This window comes from Punica granatum, chromosome 7 (genome assembly GCF_007655135.1).
Source record: "Punica granatum isolate Tunisia-2019 chromosome 7, ASM765513v2, whole genome shotgun sequence".
Lineage (NCBI taxonomy): Eukaryota > Viridiplantae > Streptophyta > Magnoliopsida > Myrtales > Lythraceae > Punica > Punica granatum.
In genome coordinates this window covers 3,234,784-3,253,978 of record NC_045133.1, presented here as the reverse complement: position 1 = coordinate 3,253,978, position 19,195 = coordinate 3,234,784, and the positions used below count along the sequence as shown (strand labels likewise).

General features: G+C 37.4%; 1 protein-coding gene across 1 annotated transcript; it reads left to right on the top strand.

The window, feature by feature from the left end:
- The first annotated feature begins 2,081 nt into the window (after window positions 1-2,081).
- LOC116215332 (uncharacterized GPI-anchored protein At4g28100) lies at window positions 2,082-4,325 on the top strand. The gene is made up of 2 exons (XM_031551003.1): window positions 2,082-2,870; window positions 3,706-4,325. Exons 1-2 carry the CDS (start codon window positions 2,205-2,207, stop codon window positions 4,033-4,035), a joined length of 996 nt encoding a protein of 331 aa, XP_031406863.1. The 5' UTR covers window positions 2,082-2,204; the 3' UTR covers window positions 4,036-4,325.
- The last annotated feature ends 14,870 nt before the right edge of the window (window positions 4,326-19,195 follow it).

The following is a 19,195-nucleotide window of genomic DNA, read 5'->3' as shown; positions in this document are numbered from 1 at the left end:
AATTCATGTTCTTTGTCAAGCGAAAAAAGAAACCTTTGCTGCGGCAAAATGCTAAGAAGACATATCACGGTCTCAGCTTACTCGGTCTATATTTCGTCGTTGGATCTCCAGTTCTCGGCATTAGTACATTGATAAGCTACGTCATGAGGTCATTTTTGTACGAGGCATTAGTAAAATCTTTCGTTGCATTTTTGCCTTTTCCTATTGTTAGATATTTTATTAACAAAAATTGATGAAATTATTGAGGTACTTCTACCAAAACTGATACAGCAGTCACACGTGCTTTTTGTCTGAATGAAGAGTTTTTAAGTTCGATTTTCATTTTTTTAGTGAGACTTTCCATACCTTTTAATGCTTCTCTTGTATTTCTTTTACGAAATTCATGGATCCCTCTTGTATTCTTGTTTAAAACATAGGATTCTATCTGAATCCTAGACATTGCTCTTCGTCGTTGTTTGCACGTTCCCGTTGGCCATTAGGAAAACCAAAAACAAGACACTGCATAAATTTTTATGAATTTGATGTATGTATATGTCCTCGGGGCCATTAATTATGGAGCACGAGAATAGAAACTTGGCCCTGAATAAATTTTTTAATTAATAATCTTATCCATTTTGCGAATACAGAATTGAAATTGAAAGAGGAAAAACAATTCATGTGAAAGGGTTTTAGAGTCTATGACGATCAAAGCAAGAAAGAAAAAAATAAATAAATCGCGGACTACATAGTCGTTTTCTTTTCCATCAATTATTGTTCTTCAAAAACGTTACTCACTCTACATCGCAAAAAAGCTGGACAACCACAGCTACGTTCCCCAACCATTGCATGTTCTGTGGACCTCCATGCTTTGTGCCCTAATGACATAAATTCTTGTTTGTTGGCATTAATGTACATGCTCTCCTACTATGTATCGAGTTATGTTTATACCATAGCTATTCGGTAATTTTCGAGCATCTCTTCACAAACAAATGATACATCAATGTCATTGTGTGTATTTCCTCAAATTGCTAAGTTATAGTCTTTCTGTTATTATTACTAAGCAGATGCTGCCATGAGCAGAAAGAATGAATCCGATAAAACTGTTATGCTGTTATAATACGCACATCGACGTACAATTCGACAATCACGTGCTGCTATTGTGGAGTTATGTAACTCAAGTATGGAGCCCCACACATGTAATCTTGGGCTAGCTTGAGACAATATCCACTAATGTGTATTGATATCTAAACCCGACCCAGACAACAGCCAAACTCCCTGTGCTCTTCAACCCCACCATGCCTTTTGCGTCTGTTCCTCCTTTGTCCATTTTCCTTTGTCTTCTCACTATCAATCAAGCAATGCTCTTCTGGCTATATGTGCTCTCTTATCTCAGACATAGACCATATGACCAACGTACAGATACTTCCAACGTTCGTTATCATCTCTCTTTTATTCTCTTTCCCTCCTATATATTCAACCAGGCTGTAATGTCTGTAGACTGTAACTGTTAAATAAATGTACTTGTTTTTATGTTGGTAGTGTATCGTCCTTCAAGCTTTAAGCTCGGCATGCGCTAGCTATGGACTCTTCGACGATGGTCAACATTATAATTAGATAAAACTATCAAATTGATACACCATGCTGTCCGCAACCCTCAATTTGATACATGAAAAGATTTTGCCATCAATATAATATGCAACGTTCGTTTCGGTCTATCAAAATACCTAAAACGATGTCGTATTGATCTTTGTTTTAAAAAAATATAGATTAAAAATTACGATGTCATTAAGCATCGTTTCGTATTTCGCTCTCATGCAGAAGTCGATCTTGACATGTGTAGTGCAGGCATAACTATGATGTTTATAGAAACCAGAATACATAAACATATGGCGAAACTGACAATAAAATTTTTGACGGTTCAATCAATAATTCTGAAAGGAAAGTCACCCTCCAGATTGTTATGAAAATTCAAACTCGACAACGAAATTGCATTAGAGGAGTCACTAAAAGTCATAAGATAATAGTAAGTTGGTGAAGTTTAGTATACGTATCGAACTGAGATCATGTAATAACCCATTGATCTTCTCTAACTTTAAGCTTTCCCTTCTCCTTCTTTTAGTAACTTTACTCCTCTCTTTTCCCCTCTCTTTTGCTTCATCAGTCATCACAAAAGCAAAAGCTATCCCACCATTCCATACTCACTCTCTCTCTCTAGCTCTACACCAATGTCTGCGAGCCCGCCACCGCTCTTCGCGGCCGTCCTCCTCCTCCTTGCCGCCCCACTCCTGCCGGCTCGCTCCACCGCACCCGACCCGGATCCGGCCACAGTCCAGCCCCTCCACCTCCCCCCATCCCCGCCCGCCACCATCCCCGCATTCCCGGAGCAGTCCGCGGCTGCCGGCTGCCCCCTCGAGCTCTCGGACGGTCTCTTCCACGCCCTCCACTCCGCCTGCGGCGGGGAGCTCCGCCGCACTCGCTGCTGCCCCGTCCTCGCCGCGTGGCTCTACTCCGCATACTCCTCCACCGCCCTCGGCCGTGCCTCTGCAGCCACTGGTGGCCCCGCCGTCCCCGGCCGCGCTTCTCCACCCTACGACATGCCGCTCCTGCCCGACGACTCGGAGACTTGCGTGGACGGGCTGGGGAAGGCTCTGAAGGAGAGAGGAGTGCAGCTGTCTCAGCCGAACGAGACGTGCGACGTGGTCTACTGCTACTGCGGCATCAGGCTCCACCCGCTGTCGTGCCCCGAGGCGTTCTTCGTCGGGCCCGACGGGAAGCTGCGCGGCAATGAGAATGTGAGGAGGCTGGAGATCGATTGCTTCAGTGGCGGGAACAGCAGGAATGGTTTCCCGGGTCTCGGTGGCTGCTCGAAGTGCCTCAACAGCCTGCATAGGGTGAGCTTCTCTGTTCTTAAGCTTTCAATTTACTATCTTTCCATTATTGTCGTTTAATTTGCATAGTCTGTTAGATTGTATTCGATATCGATGTGCACCTTCTCTGTAATTGGTAAAAGTTAAAAGCCAACTCGCATTCGATCGGTTGCTTCTGATCAAATCCTAGCCCCTTGCCAGAAAACAGAAATCCGAATCAATGGTTCATTGATGGAATTGAAGTGAAAATGTGATCTTGGAGTGCTTTCCGATTAGTACATTCGTGTTATGTTGTTGTAACGGCCGGGTTGGGTAGCTGGTGTCGTGCTCTTGAATTCATTTGTGTAGTTGATCATGAGCATTGTTGCGGATTAAATGTCGCTGTTTGTCGAGTGACGGGAGGAGAGGAAAGCTCTGTTCCTCTCTGGTTCAATGGCCAGTGGCCTGATCAAGTATCGAAGAAGCTCTCACTATATGGCAAAACACAAACTTGAAGAACCTTTATATCCGTTTATTGCGTAGGATTGTACATGACGTATCACGTAAATGGTGTACGGACATTCGATCACATTGACTTGACATAGTCCTGTCGATTATGAGCCCGAGACATCTTCAAGAATGTCGGTTAGGTTCTGTTTTTTTGCCATTTGCTGCAGAATGTTATTCCTTTCTGTTAGAAGTCATCAGTTGTTAATCATGAGAGCAGTTCCGATTAGGACATCGCACCTACTTATATATAATCTGTTATCAGTGACTTTTAATGTTCACACCCACCAAACGCTCTTCACTGTTGGTCCACTCAGTGACCGGACAATCCCTTTGCTTCGATTCTTTACGATGACGGTATTTTCTTTTGCAGCTCACGCAGAACACTTCAGATCCAAGCAAATCGGAGGACCGGACTGTCAAGATGCAGAACAAGGACTGCCACCTGATGGGCCTCACTTGGCTCCTCTCCAAGAACCGAACCGCCTACATCCACACGGTCTCGAACGTCCTGCGAGCCATCATGATGAGCCCCAACGGGTCCAATCCCCAGTCGTGCACCCTCAGCAGCGATGGCCTTCCGTTGGCAGTCGATTCCACGGAAATTTCAGGCAGCCCGTCTCAGTTCGCTCTCCAATCATCGATCAACATCCTCGTCCTACCGCTCTTCGTGTTGTATTATCGTCTTGTGATTGTCTCGTGATTAGGCAATGCTTAGAGATATCTGTATTGATGCACTTGGAGGTTTTATTCTTTACCCAGTTGCTGTTCCTTCCTGTATCTGTTCTTCAAGAAGGGTAGAATTTTTGTAAATTCTTTGATTTTTTTTTAATCTTTTTGGTTTTGTGGGGAATATAGAGAAGAGAAAATTATGTTATTAGTAGGCCCCACTCTCAAGAACATGAATCATGGAGGACCGTCTCTCTACTGCAAAATTGTTGGGATATGGCAACTTGTTTGGTAGCTCAGTGCTTTGGGATGCTTCAAGAGAAATTCAACAGTATGCGTGCATTCATCGTAATAGTGAGTGAGGGCCATATATTTTACTCCATATGATTATAGAAATTATATACTTCCCAATTTCATCACAAATTTGGATAAAATTGGACTGGATACCCAACAATTTGGAAGCTGGAATGCATGGAGGGATTGAGAGGGGTAGTTGTCTCCAGTATTATCAGAACCGACCATGTATTGAACCGGTCGAGGTATGAGTTCATGGATTCGATGGGTCTAACCGGTGTTTGATGGGTCGAACCGCACGTTTAATTAAAAATTATTATAAAAGCAAATCCAAATTTTTGTTATTTTTCCAAAAATAACCCCATCTCTCTACTTTTCTCCTTTTCTTCCCCTATGCGCACTTACCCTACCTCCTTTTCGTCTGAAACCTCTGCACCCCTCTTCAATTTTTCTCAGTGTTAATCATGTCTCACAACACAGACACATCAAGTCACACTGTTGACCCAACCACCTCCCCTTTGTCTGCCCCAGCTGCTGTTCATCTTCTCCAAAATAACACCCATGCTCTTTCGTCCCCTTCTAACCCGCCTTCTGCCACCATCACCGCATCAAATATCACAAATCTCGATCACGTTCAACTCAACAATTCAAATTACCTTGTCTGGAAAACACTCTTCTCCACTTGTCTGAAATCTCATGACCCTGATGCTTACTCTGTAACTTCCCCGGTTTCTCCAGCCCCGGAGCGCTCAGATGAAGCTGAGAAGAGGGACTCGATTCTCACCAGCAATGCACTTAGCTATTGGAGACGGACAAGGACGCCGTCGGTTCGGACTTGGCTTCAGGCGACGAGCAAGCTCCTGCTGCGTTACCAAACAAGCTAAGGGATGGAGATTCAATTTACAGTATGCCCACGAACCAAAAAGATGAACTTGACTAGTCTTCGATCAGGCGGAGCAGGAAGCTCGAAGATGTTGACGAAGAGAAGCCGAAAAGAGACAGAAGGAGAAGAGGAAGCCGAGAAGAGGCGACTTCCAATTGAAATTTCGACCATCGTTCGTCAGTTCACATGGAGACTTCGAGATCGAGACTTCCTGCAACAGAGAAGCGGTGAATTGGTGAAGATGAAGACTAGGGTTTCATAATTTCATTTGGCCTTTTGAGGGTTTTTGTTTCTCAAAATTACCTTTAGGTCCTTCATGTTTAAAATATTTTGAACCCATCCAACCGGCCGGTTCACATGGGTTCGATGAGTTTATCTAAAAACCGTCCGGTTTTTTGGGTTCACCGGTCTATTTGTACATTTTCAATTTTTAAGCTATCGGACCGGATATAGATCCGGTTTCCGGTTAGACCGGTCGAACTGCCTGCTCGGTCCGATTCTGATAACATTGGTCGTCTCCCTAAAATTATGACGTCGTAATAAAATTTATATATAACTAGTTGGCACCCCGTGTTGCATGCTAAATTTTTATCATTTCATATGACAAAAATTAAACAACTAAAATGCAAAGAACAAACTACTTGGCCAGCATAATCTAGCCATAATCAATACCACAAATAGTAAAAATAAATATTATCAAACTAATATATAATCTAGTTATATGGTAACATGCGATACCATATATATAGAGAGTCAATGACACTGTAATATGAACCCAAAGATTGGCATGTGTAGCTAGAGGACTTGTCCCATGAATATGTAGAGAATTCATTATGGGTAGCGATTATTAGTGTAGAGGAGCCTTAATACCCCATAATGGAAAGAGATGTCGTGATATGCATTGGTGCAGTGAAAATGCAAGAGTTAGAGTGTCGAAAAATTATCATGAATGAAAAATGATGCAAAATGATAAATTTTTACTTCGTATTTATAGAACAGTTGGTACATCGAACTTGATAAGTATCACACCAATTGAGGAGTTCTTTTAAAATATTGAAAAAATAATTTAATTTACCAAAAAATAATTACATAAAAATAATATGGACAAATAATCAAAATATGTCGAATATGGACATAAATAAAGTACAGTATAATTCATTGAACTTGAATTGAAATGTCAATTAATTATGGAGCTAGGGGTTATCGAATTGCTTGATTTGAGCAAGCAACAACGCTTTATCGAGAGCTGAGAATACTCAAATGAAGATTTTACATCCCGCTCTTATATATTATATATAGATTCTTTAAATTTTGATAAAACTCTTTATATTCGTCCCTCCTAACTCGGAAATAATATCTTCCTATTTCTCCATTTAAGGATCTCGGTCCCCTAATTGAATCCTGCGTCGGTCCCTATTTCGAAGTGATATGCTCCACAAAGGGAATACATACGTGCACATTTCTTATAGATGGAAATTGTACATTTCGAAAGTCAGAGCATTTTCAATGAAACTGCAGGCTCATTTGACTGCATATCCCATGACATGAGATGTTAATCCAATGGGCATGACAAGAAAGTCTCAAGTCGAAAAATCAGGAAGGGAAAGACCTCAAATTTGAATTTGAGTATACAGCAATCCTCCCGTTATGTTCAACCGTGTAAATAGAAAAGGGTATATGTAGTTCTGCTGATAAAAATCGAATGTGAAAACCTCTTAATTGTCAAGCATAAATGTATGTTACTGCCGCACTTTATTTTCTCGTTGGTATACTAAGTTTTTTCCCCCCCCTCATATCACAAGTGTGCGAGCTTTGCGCGACTAATCCCTATGACCCTGTGCACGCGCCGGCTAAGCGCATACAACAAGGTAAACCCATAGGGTTCGACTAGTCTCGAGGTGTATTTATCTCAGTGACTAGTTCATTATTGATCATATCGACATGACAAAGCCATGAATTCATGATTTCTTTGATAATTTATTATTAGGGGAAAGAGAGTTCCATTGATGAGAATTGAAACCGAGACCTTCCGATTTTGAATCTTGGGCGATCATTATCAAACCGGCCTTTTTCTATATGTCTTTCCCAATTTGCACCTTTTTTGCATATACGTATAAACCATTTTTATGATGCGGTGTCCATACAAAGTGGGTATTCTCAGATACCGTGGACCAAGATCCAAATGAAAGGAATCCCTTGGAATCTTGCCTCTGTGGTTCCACATGCTTACATATATTACCTCGTCATATATGAGATAAAATGGAATAAATCTCACATCGAAAAAGAAAAGGAAAATTTATGGATTAATATATGGCTTGGGTATCATCACTTATCAGCTTGAGCTTTTAAGTGGAAATTGGTCCAAGCCTATATAAGCCCAATGAAAATTTAATATGGTATCAGAGCCTAAATTACGCGTAGGCACACATACACGCGTGTGCGCACTCACACCACGCCAAGCCTAGTATGTCGAGTGCAGCCAAAGTATGCGCCTCGTGTTAGTCCCCCCTCGCTCGAGTATGGAAGAAGAGCCCGGCTTGAGGTCAATTGTTGAGGGCGGTTGTTTAAGGGCACGTGACAACGTGTAGACAGAAATAGACCACACACATTGCACGTGAGAGTGGGTGTTGAGAAGTAAAATGTGATAAATCCCACATCGAAAAAGAAAAGGAAAATCTATGGGTTAATATATGGCTTGGGTACCACTACTTATCAGTTTAAGCTTTTAAGTGAAAATGGATCCAATCCCGTATAAGCCCAATAAAAATTTAATATATATTTATGTGAAATTTACGTTGTTCCTAAGTAATTGTACCCATTTTCATTCTGTAATTCCATCCATCTCCATTCCATAAACTCGAATTGATATGTTATATTACTTAATTCTCATAAACTCATGAATTTCTAGTCATTATTCCAAAGTGAAATTGGCACTATATTAACTCTCAGCACCCGCCTTAAATATATAAATATGTGATGAATAAATATATAAATCACGTCATATCTAACATATGATTAACTGTTTAGGTTAGACGGTTGTGACATGTCGAAATTTCACATGGTATCATGAGTCACCACACATGTGTTTTCCTTTCATTTAATGAAATTCCGCGCAAGTAGCCTTATTAATGACTAATATAAGCCACACTGTACAATATCTTCTGTATCACTTGATAACCAGCTCATCACATTCTAATGGAAAGCCTGTGTGATCGTTCTGTGTTGATCAACATCAATGCAGTGTGTGTAGACAGCATTTGGTACATAGATAGTGCATCGGTCATAACTCGTTGTTTTTAACAACCTGCGCCTCGATTAAAAAGGATTAGCTCTATCCAGGCCGTCCATGCATATCCACAGCTCTACTGAGGTGCCAGATCGGACCTGAACTCAAATCAAGAGCTACGGTCAGACCATTCTTTGCACCAGCTGATCGTTAGGCGGCCGGAGGTAGTCGACAGTGGTAATTAAGATTAGAGGGACAGGGCCATCGGGTGAGAAGTCATAATTTTTTCTTTTTAATCTATTAAAAGTTAATAATAAAATATGTAGCAGTTTCTGAAACTGTTGCAATTGAGTGAGATAAGCTGAGCTCATATTCTTTGTGAGCAAATCAAACCTTTGAATTTTGGTTGCGCCGACATTTTTTTCTCCTTTTCTTTTAATTTTTTTTTGTAAGAGTAGAGAAAACAAAATAAAGCAGTGTTGGAAGTTTCACTAATAAGAATCGAACTCAAAATTTCTTAATTATTGTATGATTGTGAAATATCACAACTGTCTAATTTAGACCCTCACACATGGATTGAATTAGTTTCAACGGTCCATTACAATATGAAATTTTGTGTGATATCACAACTATTTAATTTAAAAATTTATTTTTTTAGATTCAATATAATTTATATATTTATGATACAATAGCTATATATGAACCGACGACGTGTGCCATGCATTACAGTTGGTTCCTTCTTCGTTGTGCCAACGGTCCTGTTCTTTTTTTTTTTTTTTTTACCTTTGATGTTATGGATGAAGTTCAACGACAGAATTATTTTAGAATCTCGGTTGTGCCAATGTCCCCACGTTACGCTTACCAGCCTTCAGTATCAATTTTTTTTTTGGGTGAGATAATATAATGTTATTAATTTATTGACTAAAATTAATCTTTGTTCGACAATGCAGATGTAGTGTAGTCACGTAACTCCTCGCCCATGGTTTTCAGAATCATGATTCAAATCGTAAAATCATACGATTTTATGATTCAAGGAGAGGCATACGATTCCGAGTCAGATGGTTGAGTCGGAAAACATACAATCGCATGTGAATCGAGATTTGAATCGCGGAATCGGGCCAATTTTGCAATTTCAGATTCAGCCTAGACCCGGGCGAAGCCCAGGCCTGATTCGGGCGAAGCCCAAGCCTGATTCTAGCAAAGCCCAGGCCTGAGCCGAACAACTTCTTTTTTTTTTTCCCCTCATTTTCCCTTTCTTCTCTTGCACTCCCTTTCTCCCTGACAACTTCTGTGCCCTAACCTAATCCAGTCTCCGATTTCTTCGAGTCTCCGACGGTTCGTCCTTTATGCAGCCATTTCTTCTTGTTCTGCCATTGAGTCTATAGTTTTGAGTCTCCGACGAGCTTGAAGCTCCGTGAGTCCGTGGTTCCGAGTCTGACTTCTGCTTCCGCAGCTACTTGCTCTGCGCCTCTGCCTTTGCCCAGTGCCCAAGCTTCGATCGCCTTCACCGCCCAGTGACAATGGGTGAAAATGGGTGGTTCTTGAGAATGGTAGATATGCTGTGATGACCCTTATTTCATCTACTTTTCCTAATATCAATCAATGCTCCCGTCCCTCCTGGCTTTCTGTGGTTCAACTCCAATTTGGACTTTTACTCATCTATTTGTGTTTTGGTCTTATCTAATTTCTCTGTCACGCTTCTCTTTTGTTCTTCCTTTTGCTGAATTGAAATGTTGTCCTCTTTCATGATATTCTGTAAACATCGAGCTTTAATCGACAAGTCAAATGAACCATATGCTAATGGTGACTCAAAAGTGGCTTTCCAGGTTAGGTGAAGTAGTTTTAGTGGTTGAAAAAACCCTTTTTTTTTCTGAGCTTAAAGGTTGGCGATTATAATTACTACTGGCAAAAGGGACTCGGATTGATTCTCCTAGCTTCCTCGACCCCTCGGCAGTCTACAGCCCTCACACCAACGAGATTCTCCTTGGCAAGGTGGGCCAGCTCCTATTTCTCAATAAATAAGCTCATTTTATCATGTAGATTTCCGAAACTATCATCTTTCTTCTAGTTTCTTGCACTTTCTTGGTTGGAAGAAATTGTATAGATTGATTTCCTAGAAAAGGCCCGACCTTTCCGGGCTTTTTTGCATTCATGCATGATGGAAGCATTGACCTTTTTCTCTTGGGTTGACTTAGTTTCATTTTTATTTGGGGAGTTTGAGTTATGATTTGGACCTTGAATTTCGATAATTTGTAACGATAATTTGTGTTTTTATCATTTTATGACTTATTGTTGATTTGTTGGTTTGTGGTCTTTATTTGAATGAACAATGATTGATTTTTTTGCTCAGAAAACTATGCTACATATATATATATGCTATTTTTTTTAATTACAGGTAGAATCTTACGATTCACGGTTTTACGACCCTCAACCAATTCTAAGTAGAATCGCGATTATGAAAACCTTGTCCTCGCCTATTTATTAAGAGGTTGTAAATTTGATTTTTATGGTGCAACTATTTGACACCCTTTAATTAACTATTAAGATTTTTCGTTCATTGCATTAAGTCCGTGGACCTCTCTAGTAATCGAAAAAAAAAAGGTAAAGAGCGTTCACCTCCATTAAGGTTTATAGATGTCATCAACCCCATTTATTGAGAAAATATACACTTAGTCACATTTGTCTTATCTGACTAAATCATTATTTTTGGTAAAAGTACCAATTGAGATTTATAATTTTTGGATTTCTTTCTTTTTAAGACAATATATTTATTTTTTTACTGAATGACGCCCCCATTACATAAATTACTTATTTTAAAAATATTTTCGTTTCTTAAAAAATTAAAAATATAAAAGAAGAAGCTAAAAACTACGAACGAAGAGGAGAAGTAAAGAGAAGGCGTGGTTGAGGCGTCACTAGCCACTACCGTTCTAGGTGATGTTATCGGAGGATGTCAGAGACCTTGTTTTGCATGGTTGTGGGTAGAGGCGAGCCACCGGAATGGAAATGGTACAATAAAAAAAAGATCTTATCCCCAGACAAGCGCACCATTTTTTGAACCGCGTTATTGCATTAAGTGGCTATAGAATAGTGGTGGCTGCCTTAAGTGACCATCACCCTAATCAACGTGTTGCCAAAGGCATTTCTCCTCTCTCTTCCTTTGCCTCTGTTTTTTTTTCTTTTTTTTTTCTTACATAGTTTGATTTTTCAATTTTTTTTATTTCTAAAATTAAAGAACATATAATAAAAGTAAGAAAGGACTTACATTAATATTTTATGTAACACGAAGGCCTTTTAGGTAAAATACTAAATGTAAGGTCTTAAAAAAAAATAAAACTTATGTCCCAAATATGTATTTTTCCTCGAAAATTAATGGTTGGTCAAAGAAGTGAAATGGAGTTGGACGCATATTTTTTAAACAAATGCGGTTATGTGCTATTTCTTTAAGAGTTTGTTTGGAAGTGCAGTAGGGGTTCTATAATCACTTTTTCATATAATCTTAAGTATATTTGGTGTTTGGTGACAGTTTTAAAACCATGGTTTGCGTCGAAATTGCGGTTACAAAAGTGATTTTCTCAAGTAAGTTAATAGGTGCTTATAAAATCTGCTTATGCTTATTCTATTTCGAATATTAATAATTGCCTTTTTTTATGGCAGTTTTCAATTATTACCTCCCGAACTCTTTTATTTATTTTAAAATTAGCACTTATTTTTTAGCAATTTTAATTCAGGACTTATATTTCAGTAATAGCACTCCCAAATGAAGCCTAAATCTCAATGGAGGTGAGTGCGTTTTAACAAACAAAAAAAAGAAAAAAGAAAAGAAAAGAAAAGAAAGGAAAAGAAAGGAAAAGAAAATCTCTGCTCTTTTATCAGCTTCTCCAGTCAACAAAGAGCCGCAGGATCAGTTTGCCAAGGGAACAGAGTGTTGCAGTTTCGGTTTTTAGGCATGATAAAGTTTTATCATATAAATGATTATTCAAATTCTTCTAATACCAAAATTGTTGCGTCATGCTTTCTGCCTATTTAAATGAATATCGTGTATCATTGTTCATCTTGTTATACCAGAAACATATTGCAAAAACACACGTATTCACTTGCTGTAGCGACAAAAACAACCACTCAAAGTAGATTTGGTAGGAGCCTCGTAAACTCAATTCCTAAACCCGTAGAGTTTATAAACGACAATCTCTAACTTTTTCTTTTCTTTTTTCCTTACAGTTACGAGAGAGGTTTATTGGCCTAATACAATGAAATTGAAATCCTAGTCCTAATAGCTAATAAGGAAAATTAGTAATTTCACTACGAGAATCAAATATGAAATCTCTTAACTACCTGACAAGAGCGTGTGTTGTTATATTACACCCTGTTTACCGTAAAAGAAAATGAGCAATGATACATGACATTCAGTTACATAGGCAAAAGCATGATGCAACAGTTTTGGTATGAGAACTTCACACTTTTTTGCCATTGGGAATTGGCGGTCGGTGTCCACTAACGGCCATTCCTGGCTCGGCTCCGAGCTTTATCCCAGCGAATAGAAGATGATCAGCTCGTGTGGAAAAGAAGCCCTTATACGACACGCAAAAAAGCTACTACACTCTCTTTACGGTAAAAGAAGTTGAACAATGATGCATGATATTCATTTACATTGGCAAAAGTATGATGCAACAATTTTGGTATTAGAACTTCTACAGTACATATGCAAGTGTCAATCATCTTGAAACTTCCCATGCTAAGTTTCAATCATCTTCTACTCACCCTATCTATATAAGTTTACAGGTGATCTGGTATACCACATTCAGCAGTCCCGGTCCTCATGACCGAACTTTGAAAAGTTTTCTTAGTTATAGGTGTATAAAAAGTTTAAGTTAAACATTTTGTCCAGTAAAATATGTACATGCAACCCCCTTCCCAGGGGGAAAAAAAAGGCAATAGATTTATTGGGTGAAAGGACCTAATTTTTTTGGATGAAATTTTTCAGTTACAAGAGAGACCCATGAATCTAATACAATAAAATAGTAATATTAATAGTTAATCAAGAGACACACATAGTTCCATCGAGTATCAACATGTAATATGTTAGTTATCAGCCGAGAGCATGCACCACTGAGCTACATCCTCTTTAATTTTTGGGTGAAAATTTATTCATTGATTTTGCCTCATAGGTTTAACAAGAAAAGTTTATATTTCTTTTTTCGTAGGTCTTTTTTTGGAAAAAAAATATATGTTATAGCACAACCTTTCACTTTTGTGTCAATAAAATTACACCGTATCGCATATCATTTACGGTGTAGTGTCAATCATAGTACAACTTTTTACTTTTGTATCAATTTTATCACAACTTTTTAAAATTACACTATATAGCATATCGTTTATGGTGTAGTGTTAATTATGTCATGAAGTCAAATTTTCTGTAAAAATTAAATGGAAAGCTAATGTGTATACCCATGGATGAATAGTGGGCCCGAACTCTTGCTACATGCGAAATAACCCATATTCTGACATACTAGATGCCCTTTTACCTACTTGACTCTCTCACCATCAATGTCCAAATCTCATTCCCGCCCCTTCACACATCTCCCGCCTCACTGTAACCCCAAATTTCTCTTCAGCTCAGCGCTTTGCCATTTCTCCACTCTCTTCACCCATGAGCTTGCCAGTCTTTCTCTGTACACTTCTTACTCTTTTGTTCCCATAGAAGAAAATAGATTAAGTTTTACTAGGTATGTGTTTCCCTTTTCTTTCTAACAAATTTTCATCCATTGTTCAATATATGAACTGCAATCAATAAGTTCAATATGTGATTTTTTTTTTCATTCTATTGATCGTGTGACTACTTTCAAAAGGAGCAATTTTGTATGTGAAGAGGCGGGAATGAGATTTGGATATTGATATGGGAATCGAGTGAGTAAAAGGGCATCGGGTATGTCAGAATATGAGTTATTTCGCATGTAGCAAGAGTCTGGATCCACTATTTTTCCACGGGTGTGCCACATTAACCTTCCGTTTAATGTTCACGAAAAATTTAACGTCAGACTATAATTTTCACTACACCCTAAACGTTATGTTATATAATATAATTTTAAAAGGTTGTGATAAAATTGACATAAAAGTAAAAAGTTGTACTATGACATATATTTTTTCCTTTTTTTTTGTAGGAAAGTCTATTTTAACATGCCCTTACACTTTTTTTTTTGGGGAAAGCCCCTACACAATTAACAAGGGAAAAACAAATTGTGCTTCCATCTTGAATACGATGCCAAAATTTCAAGGACCAGTTAAAAATTGTCCTTCTAAGAGTGAATTTTTTCCCTTTTTGTTCGGTAGGATAAAGTTTTTCCTTTTTGTTATAAAGGAGGTTAATGGCCTAAAACCCAAAATTCCTAAAAACCCTTAATGGCCTAGTATAATAATAGCGGACACTAAATAAATGGGCACCGGAAGAAAACGATCTTAATGTAGTGACATAAGGCACTGATTGAAAATCAAGAGGTTTTGTATTCAATCATCACCGGTAAGATTTATGTGCAATGTTATTTAGCTTTATTTTCAATTATAGTACTAGGCCGATGGCCTCCCTTGTGACCAACGAAAAAAGGCATAGCAGACTAGCTAACGAGGAACGAAATTGGAACTCATGATTTTGGCATTAGTGACTTCAATTTATGCAACTGCACCAACACCTTTTGCTCTCACGTTCTTAAAGATTGTCGACGGCATTTGTAATGCTTATTTCTAAATACAATGAATCTATTTTTCTTTATCTCATTTATTTAAGAAATATTAATCTTATATATTTCTTCATACAACTTCATAAATTGCCCCTGGAAAATATTCCTGACTCCATTTATCATCACTTATTAGCTCGAACTTTTGGTTAGATATGGATTCAACAACTGAGAAATTTCACAATAATAATATTGTTTTCCATTGATGCGAGTAGGGAAAAATAAGCGATAAAGATGTGGGAGATATATCACCGAGAATAGAAAGAAATGGATTAGAACGTGAAGCCAATATATAACAACTAAGAAATGGGCGGACTCGGACCACAGACATAAGTTCTCTGGTCCAACTAGTTTCGCCATATAGGAACGATCACGTGGCTCGACCTATATATTTCTTTTTCTTAAGATTCTGAAAATACACGTCACATTAGATATATATATATATATATATATATATATATATATATATATATATTCTCGGCCCACAAGTGACTTGTGATGTTCCATGGCTAGAAAACCATCGGGGGGGTATATGAATCTTTTCTCGCATTGTTATTCTTTCGTACATAAAGATGCATGAAAAGATCCAAGTCCCTTTGGTAAAGATAAAACATAAAACTCAAAGGCCTTTCCTTATCCACAGCTGAAAAAGGGAAGAAAACAAAAGATATATATATCCTATTAAAGAAGAATAAAAAAGAAAGAACTCATCTTTCCGTAATTTCTTCCCTTGGAAAAAAGGAGCGTCCTGCTGTGATTTCCCTTATTAAAGATCCGAATATTTCCCTTATTAAAGATACGAATATTTCCCTTATTAAAGATACGAATATTTCACCAATATTGGTTGGTTCTAATAATTCGATACCAATTTTTTTTCAAATAATGTCTCGAGTTTGAATTCTGTTAATGGAGAAAATTTATGCCGGAAGAGTTTTATCTCGTAGTGACCGATTGTCTTGAACTGTATTAGTCGGAGTCTGATAAATTTTCGAATATTATGGTGTCTATAGAAAAAAAATGAATATTTTGAACTCGGGCTCAAACCCCTATTTCAACCCAAAAAAATAAAAGACGCGCATATCTTAAACCATGAAAGTAGATAAACTTTATGATCAGCAATGCAATGATTTTGTATTCAATACGAGCACAATGTGGCTGGAGCAAGTACATGCCCGGCTTGGAATAAGTCTCATCAAATAGATCCTGTCAAGCACTGTATCGTCCGGAAAAAAGAAAAGTTTGCTAGGTATATATTGATCGATCCACATGTAGGGCCACCCTCGAGGTTCTAGCTCATGAGTATCTGATGCATCTGAATCGATCGGGTGGAGGAGGGATAGTTAGGGATCCACTCGTACTTTGACTGAGAATATATCTACTACATATAGAATATAATTAGGTTTTCAATGTCTACTTAAAATTTAGCACGGACGATTTTTTGGTAGAAACTAGCCTATAACTTATGACCACATACAAGAATGTGGTCACAAGATGTCTATAACATGAGAGGAAATAGCAAAAAGAATAAGATTAGGCATCGAATATACTTGGCAAAACCCCTTTCAATGAGAAAGGGAAAATGTTCTCGTTGTAGAGTAAGAGAATTCACTAGATAATGAACCGGAGATTATAGAGTTAATGATGTCTCTCATCCAAATTCCCGTTACAAACCCCACACTAAGAAGAGTCTAACTCGATCTCTTAATTTTCTCCAACTTTCTCACTCTAACACCCTAGAGTTATAGAGAAAATTCTCAGAGAGAAGTCCAGAAAGATTCACCATTCCTATCCCCGTGATACAATACTCTCTTAACCAGCCACCAAGGGGTCGGGTTTTCACAGCAAATGTGGCTTATTTTACAAGTTGTACGAGACCCTATTTATGATATCAAAAAGATATATCCTAAAGATATCAAAATATCACTCTAATGATATTTCTCCCCTTCGAATATATTCAGAGGTTACTAGATATCCAAAATATTGGAAATAATATTTCTCCTAATCTCTTCCTCGGGTCTTTGAGATTGCAGCTTAATGCAAGATACACCCAATAATTCTCTACCTTGGCTTGCATTCAACCAAGCATCGCGACAGTCTGCTCGCAGCCACAACCTTTTTGTTGGATCCCTGAGTCTCTGAGTCTCCACCTTGAATCGTATTGACCTCAACGAGCTTAGACACATCCACATGCCTTCTGCTCTGCTACAACCCCCAAGGGCTCCACCTCATTTGTCGTTGCTTGGGTCACGGCCATCGGGGCTTCTCCTCCTAGTGCTCCATCAAGGCCATGCTGCACTAACAATACCTTCAACTCGATCTGCACAATCCGCTACCGCTCTATCCATCAATCTTCTCAAATTCAAATATCGCAACTGACATCTTCAAGATCTGATTCCAAGGATATTATCATATCTCTCCAAGGATATTTTTCCTACTTGAATATATTTTGTGGTTACAAGATATCCCGAAATATTAAAAATAATATTTCTCCTGATTTCTTCCGCGTTTAACGAGTCTTCGAGATTGCGGCTTAATGTAAGACATACCCAACAAAGAACAAGTGTATGCTTGTTATAGAGCAATAGCCCTAAAAATTCGGCTCACAAGACTAGTCTATTTGATGAAGAGCTCATATAATCTATAAACTCCCCAACAATACCCGTACAATGCCAGATGATTTCTAACTTCTTATTTCGGCATATATATCAGTCCTTTATTTTAATCTTACACAATTATAGTTACATGTCATGTCATATTGCTAGTGCTATGTCAATTGAAATACTTTTGCCCAAAAAGGGAGATATTATTGCATGAGAATGTGCGCCAAATATTGGCTTCTCTATGACCGTGACTTGACCAGTTCTTCTAATTATTTTTGACAATTAAAAAAAATTCATAAATATAATATAATAAAATAAAATAATTAATAACAAATAAATGAGTGCGAGTAATTTTACAAATATTTAACGTGTAATCTTTAAGTTTTTATGTGAATGTGGGGTGATCGCAATACACCTTTTTGATATCACCTTCTTGTAATTTGGCCTGTTGTATACACCTCATAGTATTATATTGTATTATATTAATATATCATATTATATTTTATATTATAGGTATAAACTAGAGGTCCATCATAAGGACACATGTCCTCGTTCAAAAATAAAAATCATATCAGAGTTATAAAAACACTTTTATATTTCTAAAATTTTTTATAAACTTAAATAATCTTTCACATTTATTCCTATAATCCATTTCAAATATATTTGATTGCAATTTCCATATTTTTTTTCTCATCCCCTTTCCAGCACATCTCGTTGAAAATAAATTTCTAAGAGAATGTGCTATTACGTTGTAAAAAGAGTAAATTATAATTATTTTAATGTGTTACTTTTTTTTACATCACTGTTGAAAGAATTTTCTTTTTAAATACTCAAACTAACCAATGTATATCCATTTATTTTGAAATAATATATTGTTGTCAAGACAACTGTTGAAATCATTAAACTAACCTCATCACGTGTAACAACCAAAAAATGAATCTAAATAGTTCATATATAATTTCTTAAAAGAATCCATTTTATAACTTTTCATCCTTTTAGTTAATACTCTTTATTATTTGGCTTGCTCTTCCATTTTGATTTCTTCAAAGTAATTTCTGAAAGCATTTGTCCTATTTATTTTCCATACATACTGAATTATAATAATTTTAATGTTGATTATATTTATATTTTTAACTATATTGTAATATTATTGGCTTTTTTCCTGAACATTTTCTTTCCCATTCGTACTCCAATATATACTATTTTAGTGAGTACTCTTTTATCAAAATAATGTGAAAATATTCTTAATTTAAATTTATTCTCAAAAGACTTAGATCATATGAAATTATCAAAATGACATGAAAGTAGAGAAATAAGCTAAAAATTATAACTTGATTTTTACCCACAGCATCACAAGGGTCTTCCTAACTAGTATCCAATAAATGGAAGAAATTAGTGTTAACAGTAATACTCATCCAATATTTTCAAAATCAATTTTCTAATGGTTAATCATGCATCTT

Bases quoted from the DNA above. Each gene is read 5' to 3' on its own strand.
- LOC116215332 (XM_031551003.1), top strand. From the start codon at position 2,205: ATGTCTGCGAGCCCGCCACCGCTCTTCGCGGCCGTCCTCCTCCTCCTT. The intron at 2,871-3,705 runs GTGAGCTTCTCT...TTTCTTTTGCAG, and splicing joins GCCTCAACAGCCTGCATAGG to CTCACGCAGAACACTTCAGA.